The sequence below is a fragment of the Leptodactylus fuscus genome, chromosome 5, assembly GCF_031893055.1.
Source record: "Leptodactylus fuscus isolate aLepFus1 chromosome 5, aLepFus1.hap2, whole genome shotgun sequence".
NCBI classification, from domain to species: Eukaryota; Metazoa; Chordata; class Amphibia; order Anura; family Leptodactylidae; genus Leptodactylus; species Leptodactylus fuscus.
Genome location: NC_134269.1, coordinates 116,178,806 through 116,191,091, shown reverse-complemented (window position 1 = coordinate 116,191,091; position 12,286 = coordinate 116,178,806). Strand labels below are relative to the sequence as shown.

The 12,286-nt window shown below is 39.9% G+C and overlaps 1 protein-coding gene across 1 annotated transcript in view; it reads right to left on the bottom strand.

Moving 5' to 3' along the window:
• Nucleotides 1-12,286, bottom strand: part of FAM185A (family with sequence similarity 185 member A) — a 34,925-nt gene that overhangs the window by 2,964 nt on the left and 19,675 nt on the right. The window contains exons 4-7 of the mRNA XM_075274057.1: nt 10,012-10,150; nt 3,565-3,606; nt 1,328-1,423; nt 242-376 (exon numbers count right to left, since the gene is read on the bottom strand). Coding sequence (XP_075130158.1) covers nt 242-376; nt 1,328-1,423; nt 3,565-3,606; nt 10,012-10,150 — 412 coding nt within the window. The remainder of the gene's footprint in view (nt 1-241; nt 377-1,327; nt 1,424-3,564; nt 3,607-10,011; nt 10,151-12,286) is intronic.

Below are 12,286 nucleotides of genomic sequence, written 5' to 3'. Positions count from 1 at the left end.
ACTGATTATCTGCACAGAGCCGCTTCCAGTGCCTGGACTATACAAAACACAGGCCTGGAGACAGTTGACTGACCCGTGTAGTCGCCCCACGTGGTTAGTGGCATTCAGATCCCATTAACTTCAATGTAAGATCCCAGCCCCCACCCCCCAAATTAGATATTTATTGCCTTTCCTACCAAATATGGCATGGTACCCACAAATGGAAGATATTACAGACTTAATATTCCAAAGTTTAACTCACCTTTCAAAATGGTTTGCCCCTCTCTATGGGTATTTTCAATCTCCTGCAGCTGCACGTCAGGGTTAACATTAACTACAGCTCCGGTAAGCTGTAACTGAGCCTGAAGATTTGCAGGAATTTTCAGATTTATACTTCCTAAAAATGACAATGTATTAACAGTGAGCTCCAAAACAAGCATGTATGTATGTATGTATGTATGTATACCTTCTACAGTCAGATATACTAAAATTCATTTAGATTTTAAATTTAATTTTCCTCCATGTAGATTTACCAGTGTCTACATTCGCATCATCAGCTTGTTGGCTTAATTTCTGCTAAACCAAGCTGAAGATTTAAGACACAGTCTCTCCTGCCTTATAAGCCAGGTTGCACAAGGCATCCAGTGAGGTGATTGATCAAAAAGCACAACTAGTCCACAGCCAACATAAGTTGTGATATACACTTGAATGGTGCACGGTGCTGATCCAGTGAGGTGCTTGCACTTCTATGAGAGTTATGAAAGCAGTCACAACTTGTGATCATAGAAGCCACACATGTTTCCACGATTACCCAAGATGGGGATACCCTTGGCAAGAAGTCTGCCACCTACCTAACCTTATGTCTACTAAAATCCCATACAGCATTACATGGCTTCAAAGAAGCAATTTGTCATATGAGAGGGGTTTAGCTTAGATATGCACGCATATTTTTTTGTGTAGAAAATACAGAGGCACTAAGAAACTTGTACCCAAAAAAATGCAAGTAACACTTCTACAAGAATATATTACAACATATTATTATATGGCCCCCCAACTTCACTGTTCCCTTCTTTACCAACCATTCTCAATTTTCGCATTTGGAAGCAATGAAGACGCAGCAGTCACGGAGCCCATGCTGTAGCCATTTAGAGTGCTCATGAGCAACACAACATTTGTTTTCTATGAGGCTGTGTCGCCTGGTATGGACACTAGCTGGTAATGCAGACATGGATATGGCTATAAGCACAGAGATCACTGCTGCATTCTGGGACGCTGTTTCCCTGTAGTTGAGACTCTGCTGTAGTAATGAATGCTGCAGCGAATTAATAACATTTGTAGCCTTGCTCACCGTTGTCAGTTTTTAGGTATACCTTGCCAGCTTGACTGACATAAACATCTATCGAACCTTGATTTGAAGAGGCCATTAAACAGCCATCTGAGGAGTCTGCAAAACAAGGAATGATAAAACACATTGTATTACTCTGAGCAGCACTATTTAAGGTATTGGGAAAACTAATATGCAAACAAGTCCACCTTGGTAGAAAATGGGAACTTCATCTATCACTACCTTTTGGAAGGTAGCTCCGTATAGTTCAATGTCTGGTTTTCGAGAAACTGAACTTAGCCAGCTGAGTGCAGACTTAAGGGTAATCCCGATTTTGAGGAACCTTCAATGGACATGAGTCTATTGAAGGGTCTATGAACTCTGCCTGATAAATGGCATGTTTTATCCATTATCGGACCATTCAAAAGACCAATAAAATGGTCCTTTAAAGTTTATGGAGCCATGTGCTGGCTGCCGATGAACCCTGTTGTGTGAATGAGCCCTAACCATGAGGCAGGAAATGGCAGCTCTTATAGAAAGGTTTTACAACCTTAAAATAGATACAAGGCTGCTGAAACTTCTCAAGACATTGACAGCAGTTTTGTTTTGTAATGAAAACAAGGATATATAATGTATATATAGCGACACCATGAATACACCAAAATGTAAATCGCAATTAAGCTTTCAAAATACAGTTAAAATCCTTTCATAACATTATATCCAGCTTTAAGCTAAATATACAAATGATAAAGTGACTATGTGATGTCTAAGGCTAATGGGAAGCAGAGAGCCATGTATAACATTTACAATAATGACAAGCAACTGATAAATCAAAGCCGCATGGTCCGTCCATCAAATATCTGTCCCACAAAGAAGGTCATGGGAAAGGCTCCTGCTCTACAAGTCTCTGAACTAATGCCCTGCTTGTGATCATAACAAAGCAGACATTACTTGGGCTGCTATACTGTTAATACCTTGGTCTCCCCAGAATCATGTATTAGAAGTTATAGAAATGTAACTTCAGTAAGACTAACCAATCAGGAGAAGGAATCTAGAAAGGTGTTCAATTCCACCATACACTAGCTGGCACTAACTCTTCAATCCTGGTTTTCACAATGATGCATTCACATGATGCAGTTAAAATTGTATTTTTGGTGCTGTTTCTTAATTTTACAAGCGAAACACATTTATAATGTTTCAACTATAAAATAAAAACTGCACTAAAAAAACTAAACTAAAACAAAACACAAACATCACAACTGCAAGCACATTTTCACTGTTAACTACACCCAGTTCAGTTTTTTCCTACTACAATTTTTAAGCACATTGAAACCAAAACCAGGTGTGAACCATAAAAAGAAAGAATATAAAGGACAGATTGTTCTTAAAAGTAAAAAGTATATGTGCACTTATTGTAGACTTTATGTATTTTCTATACATTTGCTCTTTTTTTATCATTTGTCCCATTTTTTCTATTTTTTTTCGCACAATTATTATAAATATATATTTATTGGTAACATATATTATGTAATTCTATACAAGTTTTTATATTTTATTTATTGATGTAACTATTTGTATTGTCTTTATTTTTTGTAAGTGATCTATCATTTACATCTTTATATACATTTTTTTTTACTTTGTATTTTTATATTTCTTTCATAATTTACAATGAATTTTGATATTCCAATGCTATACAGCACGCATCCACCATGCATATGCTGATATTACTTCCAGGGTCACTCACTGCAGTCATGTGCTATTGCTAGTCACTTTGGTGATGGTGGGTTATTGGTGTGTCTGGGGGCTGCCTAGTCACTGTGACTATATGGGGCAGGGCTGTGCGTGCACTTCCTGGACATCACAATATCATAATGAGTGGGATGTACTGCTACATGTAACGGCTTGTACATGTATTGTAGGGGTACGGATGCCATTTTGGATCTTGTAAATTGTGGCTTATAGGGTCCGTAAGTCTGAGTTCTGTCCCTCTCACTTCTACTATTATAGTCACAGCACAATCAGACATCTGCCTGGTAACAAGCTATGCATCTGTGTGTTCACAACATGACCATAGACTGTATATCATACCAGTATATATCTGTCAATTTACATATCACACTAGTAAAGTGCAGCTGTTTATCAATCAGCCGTACTACACAAAGTCTCAGTGTAGCTTGGGCTTTAAAGCAACGTGTCTGCTGTAAACATAGAAGTTACATTACCAGCATAATTCTCAATGAAATGTGCAGCACAATGCATACCTACTGTAATATTCCCATCTGTTGTATGGAGATTTGTATCACCTATAAGAAAACAAAGTTAAAACTTAATAAAGTGTTTGCAAGATGTCGACTGCAAATGCAAGCACCAATAGCAAATGTCTTTAATGACTGACTTGTAATAATTTTAAGACTCCATGAACCCTAGTAAGAAAATATAGTCAGCAGACAGAATCCCCTGTATACAGCTATACTAGACATAACACTACAGATGCTTGCTACAATGACATCTAAAGTGAACTGTGAAGGCTATCGCCAAAGCATTTATATGCTGCCAAGACGGATTTTTGAGGAGCAGGAATTAGTCATCCTTCCTGGAGCCTGCCCTCCCACTAGAGTTATTATCACACTAAAGGGAATAATCCAGTCTGACGAAAACTTGATGAAAATACTAAATCTATTTTTCATAAGATGGTCATGTGCCAAGGGATTAGAAAATAAAAAAAACAGTTATGGAAAAGAAAGTATCTGATGGAGGGGGAAACATCTCAAGGGAATCCTGCCGGAAGGAAGAAGGGTGTTTAGGGTTATGATCTTAGTGTACAGTTGGTTTTAGTGTATGTCAGTTCCATATGGAAAAATCACTGCATAATTCAGGGGATGTGTAGATGGGGGCTGCACACCTTTCCTATCTGAGTAGTGCTGGTGGTGTATTATAAAGAAAACAACCCGCTCATAGGATAAAGTAGGATATTGCACCACCTTTGATTTCCAGTGTCAGTATTGTACATCATCCTTCAAGTGAAAGGAATTGTATACATCTTTTCTGTTTATTCAGAATTCTGAAGTTGTCAGCTTTAGCTTACAAATAAAAAAAACTGCACTATGTGAACAAGGCATTTTCAACATTTGAGGTGGGCACATAAATGCATGTGTGCTTTCCCCAAAAGTTCAAGCCTTGTCTATGACTAAATTGAAGTTGTCCACATCAGCCTGGATCTTAGCTCATTACTATGGCTGCACATCTGCAGACTGAAAGCAGCTGGATAACTAGATAGCACTCAGCCTGTCCAGCTCCCCACTCTCCCCCCTAAGGAACTGATTATTAGAAAATTCCATGGCCTCTTAGTTCTGCGATCATACGAAAAGCAAAGCGATGGAGAAAAATCATTTATTCACTCCTGGAACTTGGTTAAGAACTGTTTGTGGGTAGAGACCGTTAAAGGAAGTCTGTCTACCTTGTAGTTCTTCTTACACACTTGCCAAATACGTCCTTGTAATTCAGCATTGCAGTTAGGGCTTGGCAATTAATCGAAAAATAACCTTTAAACATCTGCTCATTTTGGGTTTATGAGTCCAGTGGGCGGTCCTACACAGTATTTCTCAGTGTTCTCTGTAGGAGTGCATTGTTTATGGTCACCTGCTCAAAAGGAGCAGAGATTGTAATTCATTCATTTCTAGTTCATATATTTTTCTGTAAAACATGTAAGACGAGTCCTCTTCACTGCAAAGACTGTGAATCTGCGGACTAGCCTACCCCATGAGCTGCTCATAGAAACAACAGCTGAGAGACTTAGATGCCTTTTTAGAGCAAAACATCATGTTGAGTATGGGGTCCGCAGGTAACTGCCGTTTTGGTGAACGAGTTCTTCTTCATTCATCTACTGGTGGACCTGAATGATGGAGAACCCAGTACTAGTGTGAACCTAGCCTTACTATGTTACACTATATTTTCAACATAGTGAGTTCCATTTAAAGAAAAATATCTAGACACACTGATAAATAGCATGTATTTTTTTTTTATGAATGCACCTTGCTTTGAGTCAATGTAATGCTCAAATTCCAAAGGCCCTTTCAAAACAGTTACCAAGAAGTTGGATGTATCCGACTATAAGATAACTGGCTGCAACAGCTTCCCTTCCATACTAAGTTATATGCAATAGGAAGCCAGGCATTCACTGCCTTACCCATCTCAGCCAAGCAAAAACAGAAGGAACCAAAACCAAATTATTTTGTACCTGTCCTATATAAGAACGCTGGTTGCACAAGCATAAAAAAAATCTAAAAGCTTTCAAACTCTAAGGGAAAGTGTACCCATCTGTACACAGGGGTTGATAGATGGTTGGCAAGTATTATTCCTAAAAATACTGTCAGGTCTCTACATACGGTATTAAAGCACACATTTGTACGGCATGACCTACCATCTTCGGCATTAGTCTATCTTAACAGATGCCCCTTAGTCTTCTAATGCATGTAAATATGATAGTCGTCAAATAGTTACAAGCAGCAAATGTCTATGTATTAATCTGTTTATTCACGTTTGATGGAAGCTAAGAGCTGTGAGCAGGTCCTCTCAGCAATAACTCAGGTCCTTCAGATGACCTCACACAGCAGTTATTTGTTTGATCTGGACACGCTTCTATTTGTGTCCGAGCGCCGACCAAAGAATAACACAAATCTACTCGCTCTTCAAATGATTTTAGTAATGACTGCAATGATGTGATTAATGTCCAAGTTTACAGGATCAGTAGACCATTAGCTACATTTCATAAACATGGATTTGCAGACAATTTCTCAAATGATATTTACCGTACTCTGAATTAAGAGACAACTTTAAGAAGAAAAATGGTAACAAATTCTTTATCCTAGAGTGCAAAACACCCTCTGCTCATCTATAACAGAGTGTATACTGTATGTCTAAAGAGATCCTTTCACCATCTCCACCAAGTCCAGCTCTTTACATCATTTCATAGGTGCTGCTCCATTTATTCTGGCACAGTTAGAATTTTTTCTCTAGCAATAAGTGCTGTTAGTTTTGGTCCCCGATTTGCTATTTAGACTCCATACTGTCAGGAGGTGCTGCCAGGCAGGAGCAGCAAAGGGGGTGATTCTGAGCTCTGACACTGGCTGCCTCTGATTAGAGCGCTGAATCACACCCACTATCCTAATGTTGCCTGACACTGCCCTCCTGACGCTAGGATTACACTTGTGCTTAGGTCTCTGTCATTTGGATCCACATGGGGACCCAAAAGACGGAGAGTCTGTCAGTTTAAAAGCGGTTACCTGCAGGCACCTGCACCAATGCAGATGAGAAGTACAGAGCCTAAGTAAGCATATCAAGCACCAAAGAAAACTGCACTTATTGTTTGGGATTGATAAGGGCTAGAGTAATAATGCTAAGAACTGGAGTTGGTGAAAGGTCCTCTTTAAAAAAACAAACAAACAAAAAAAAACTTCTATTGGAAACACAACTGTCCATCATTCCCCCTACTCATAGCATTGTACATTTCACGCTCTTCATTGTAGTTCAGTCTCCACTATGCTCCTGATCAAACTACACCCTGAGTTTTAGATTTCACCTTATTCTTTCTTCCTCTGTGCTGTGTAATCAATCCCATGATGCCTCAGCAGAACATCACACAAGCAATTAGAGGCAATTTGTGTCTTTTCAGGGATCAGCATAATAATCCATCTAAGCTAAGAGAACGTATAGTATAAGAGTCAAGGAGGCTGAATAGTCAACTCCTTCATTATACCTGTGTGACAGGAGACAGTCTAATCAACACCAATGACTGTAATAGGACTGTGTGTCCCCACCCATGGTGAAATATTTTGGAAAATCCCATGTAATTTCATCATAAGGGAAGTACTGGTGCCTGTATAACTGACAAATGGATCCCCACAGACTCAAGTAGAGAGTATGTCACTAAGGCTTCATTCACATTGTTGCTATGTAATGGTCCCTGTACAACATACCAAAAGAGAAAGAGCAAAAAATAAACAGGTAAAAGGCGCATGGAATTCCATAATGGAGCATAAGGAATACTTTAGTTTTTGGTGGAGTTCAATACTTGTAAAAAACAGAGGCAAGTCTTTACTTTTCTGAGGCAAGCTATATTTTTGGACCACGCCTAGTGGTATGGTGCAATAGTCTTAGACCAGCAGCCTGTCACAAACACTTTGAGAAAGAAAATGAACCCAAACCAAGGATGATTTCAAGTCATGGGTTAAGCTGCTTTGCCACAGCTGGAAAAAGCAAGAATAAAGCAGCATGTGTTACCACTTGTCTACAGATCTCCTAAAGTCTCAGTATCTCAGCATATAAACTTGTATCCTGAATTAAATACAGATGAGTGAATACATCGCACAGGAATTTGATCTATGCCTTGAAAGGCATTTAGCTGGGAGTCTCCAATATCAATATGGAGTTTTCAAGAAGAGAGTCAAATATGAAATATAAAATGTACAAAACATACATAAGCCAGAGGACAGCCACGTATTATCACAAATAGACTATACTTTCTAATATTAAATTTATTGCATTTTAATACTTTCCAAAGCACTGATTTATTGCTTCACCCCATTCTGTGGTTTCCCTCTACATCAACCCTTCACTTCTGGTTCATTTGTGCTTGTACATTCTCATGACCTGTGGGTATCCCAAGATTCAGACGGACGCTGGGCAATTAATCTCAAAATACCCGAAAGCGAAGGCCAGATGATGTATTCAATGTGAACCTGGATATGTCACTAGCTGTAGTTATCCAATCAGGACTGCTATGTGAACAACCAAGACTAAAATAACCATTCACTAATCATAATCGACAGGCTGGGCCTCCACCAGTGACCCTAGGACACATGACATCATCGGCCTGAAGAAGATGCTGCAAGGACACCCAGGAGAGGTGAAGCGAGGCGATTATAATGATTTTTTATTTTCCCTCACATCCCTTGGACTTCCATTTATTATACTCTGGGTATTGTGTAGCTATTGAAAGAGGAAAGAGAAATGGAACATTTCCCATTCTTCCCCTGACCACCCCTTCCATTTCCATTATACATTATTATATGTGTGTGAGAGGGATATTATACCATATGGGGCTGCTCTGAAGCATTGTACTGTGTGTGGGGCCTATTGGGAGCATTTTATACTGTGTGGGGCTGCTGTGGAGCATTATACAGTGTGGAGCAGAAAGATATCTTAGTATTGGTAAATGAGCATTCGTCGTTTTCAATGAAAAGTCCATGAACATTTATTTTATAAAAATTTCAAAGTGCAGCATTTATTATGAAGAAAGTAAAATATAAAAACACTTCTCTGGTGCAATAGACCTGTTATACAGGATTTCCGCATTTGTTTTTGCCCTAAGTCAAAGCCAAAACTATATTTAAACTCCATCTGAATCTGATTATAACCAACTCCGCTGGGACAAAATCTAGAACGGACAAAACAGGGACCACAAAAGCAGCTAGCTGTATAAAAAAACCACAGATATCATAAAATGTTGTCCTCATCAGTTAAACCAGTGTGATGCTAGTGACAAGTTCTAAATTATGGCTATACTTAAAATCTTACGGTACAAAAGACATTGTGTACACACACCATCACACCGGCATACATTTCTCTCTACAGAACGTCTTTAATGTATGTTTATACAAGCAGTCTGTGTGACGCAGGTTTTTATAAAATCTCTGTGGACAAGCTCCATACGAATACACTCCTACAGATCAAGCTTCCACAGGTGCTCCTGAAGCTCACCTTCTCTAATCCAGGCCTACTACTGTTACTTTTATCTTTCAAATCTGGGTCCAATCCAGCCCATCTGGACTACTTTATGACAAACTAAAGAAACAGCACACAATTCCATACCGGATTGAAGATTACAGTAAACAGCTGATACTGTGGAGAAAACCTTGTCTGGTCAGACATTTTCCCTGCAGTATCCCTGAATGACCATCCTTGTAATACACAGACATCTCGTCAACATGTCTCCTGTTCTTCCTAATAGACAGCTGCCTCCAGTATATACTTATGGAGAGCGTTTGTCTTTATGAGACAGCCCCTAAAGGACATCGATATCCCCAAGCTTATTCACTACTGTGTTACAGATCACATTACAGTGATAAATAAAATACCTTTGTTATGTATGTCACTTATGTAGAGTTTGAGAAAAAAAACAAAACTTTGAAGTCTTCAACAAGTGAGGTACATAGCCTCTGGAAACACCGCTCCCGCAGAACAAATAGAGGGGTCTGAGTGGCAAGAGCAGCGCTCCAGGGAGCTGTAGGCCCACCGGCGCACCCCTACTGCACCAAATGCCTCATTTACATAAGTGTTCAAAGTTGTTTTTCCTCCACATCTACAAAAGTGACACACTTAGGGGAATGGTAAATCCTCTTTAAGAATAAAATAGCCAAAATAATAAATAATGTCAGTCTTCTATCCACTTATATACACCATCTATTTACATGACTAGGCAAGGCAGATGTAAAAGTAGATTAGGGAATGAAAGCCCTACAGTAAGTATCACCAACAAATAAAAACAACATTAAAAACTATTATTTTAAGCTATAGAAGACTGGAAGCATCAGTGGCTGCTATAAAGGAAGCATGGTTAAGGGGTTCCCAATGTATTTGCAGATGCAAGGAACATTTGACAGAATTACAGTAACAAATATATGTATTTCTTGAGCAGAGACTATACTTACCATGCACACTCCCTACCATTATATCACCAGAACCTGAAACCATTGACGATGATTCGCCATATAGGTACTTGGCTTTCAGATGACCATTTTCTGTGCAGATATTAATAGAGGTTCCTAGCAATTTCTCAATGTCGACTGTCTGCAAAACAAAATGTAGGAACATGACCAGTTAAACTAGGACAAAAGGAAATGTCTTCTGACAGATAGCAGAACAAATTGTATATATAAAAGGGCAATACATAAAAGAGAATCTGTCACCATGAAAATGTTGTGTAATCTGCAGAGAGCATGTTATATAATAGGAGGAGCTGAGCAGATTAATATGGTTTTGGAGAAAAAGATTCAGCATAACTTGTCATTTATTTCTCTGTTCTTTCTATGCATAGAAAGTGTAATAGAGTCCAGTGGTCGGTCCTACCAGTAAGTGACAGCTATCTCTGTATACACCATCACTGATAGGAGTAATAGAGTCCAGTGGTCGGTCCTACCAGTAAGTGACAGCTATCTTTGTATACACCATCACTGATAGGAGTAATAGAGTCCAGTAGTCGGTCCTATCAGTAAGTGCCAGCTATCTCTGTATACACCATCACTGATAGGAGTAATAGAGTCCAGTGGTCGGTCCTACCAGTAAGTGACAGCTATCTCTGTATACACCACTGATAGGAGTAATTGAGTCCAGTAGTTGGTTCTAACAGTAAGTGACAGCTATCTCTGTATACACCATCACTGATAGGAGTAATAGAGTCCAGTAGTCGGTCCTACCAGTAAGTGACAGCTATCTCTGTATACACCATCACTGATAGGAGTAATAGAGTCCAGTGGTCGGTCCTACCAGTAAGTGACAGCTATCTCTGTATACACCACTGATAGGAGTAATTGAGTCCAGTAGTTGGTTCTAACAGTAAGTGACAGCTATCTCTGTATACACCATCACTGATAGGAGTAATTGAGTCCAGTAGTCGGTCCTAACAGTAAGTGACAGCTAACTCTGTATACACCAACACTGATAAGGGCTCGTTCACATCTGCGCCCAGTCTCCGTTCATACAGGTTTCCTTTTCCTGCACAAAACAGGGCAGGAGACGGAAAGTTGCAGGACTCTTTCAATGGGTTTGAAAGGTGTCCAGCCGTGAGCGCCGGTGAGAGTTTTATGCTCTCTGCCGCTAAACTGTTTTTTTTTAAACCGGACACAGAGTCGGACATGCGGTACTCTGTGGAGGGCGTTTCTGACAGTCTGTCAGGAACGTCCTTCTCCACAGCAGCGCCTATCGCGCTGTACAGTGTGAGCGGGGAGGAACGCCCCCTCCCTCTCCTGATAATACTCGTCTATGGACGAGCACTGTGAGCAGAGGGAGGGGGTGTTCCTCCCCGCTCACACTCTACAGCGCGATAAGCGCTGCTGTGGAGAAGGATGTACCTGACAGACTGTCAGGAACGCCCTTCTGACTGTAAAGAGCTACGGTACCGGGACCGATAGCGCTTTACCCGGGGCACAGATCGGGAAAGCAGACAGTGCGCTGAATTCAGCACACTGTCGGCTTTCCAGCAGTATATGGAACTGCCTGTGCCCAATCTGATGAAAGGTCCCCTTTAAATCCTGTCCACTATTCTAAAAGTGGCTGGCGAGTCAAAAAGTAGGCAAAGCTGAAGATTTTATTGTGCAAACAGCTGTGCACCAAAAAACAGACATGATAACTTTGATAAATCCCCCCCTCAACATGTGCAGTGCCAGTTGCAAAAAGTAATGGCCTGCTAATAGCAGAAATCTTTTCCACTACCCATGTACAAGAGGATCCAGGCAGGGGGAAGTAGCAAGTTCTTGACCACAATGTTCAGTTAAAAGGAAAATATAACACAAATGAACCTATTAGTAATTTTTAAATCAAAACTGGAAATGTAGTCAACACATGAAGAAAAGTTTCCATGAAAACTGCCTTGAATGGAGCCTGTACCCTGGCCTGTGGATGTGATATATTTTACACACAGATACAAAAGATACCCCCATTATGCCTTCACGTGTGTAACATCCACAGCAGCTCATAGACTTTTCTATCAACTCTACACCTCCTGTGATATCCCAATAGTGAGAGCCTCACACACCATGGCAGGGGAGGGTGGAGTAACCCTGCATGAAGGTACAGCTTTCATTTATGGTAGTTTAACTCTCTCCACACTAGGCTACAGCCACTATGTTGCATTCTAAATATCCTCTATTCCATAGAATATACACACAGTAAAACAGACATGCAGAGAATGTATAATAATTAGATAAT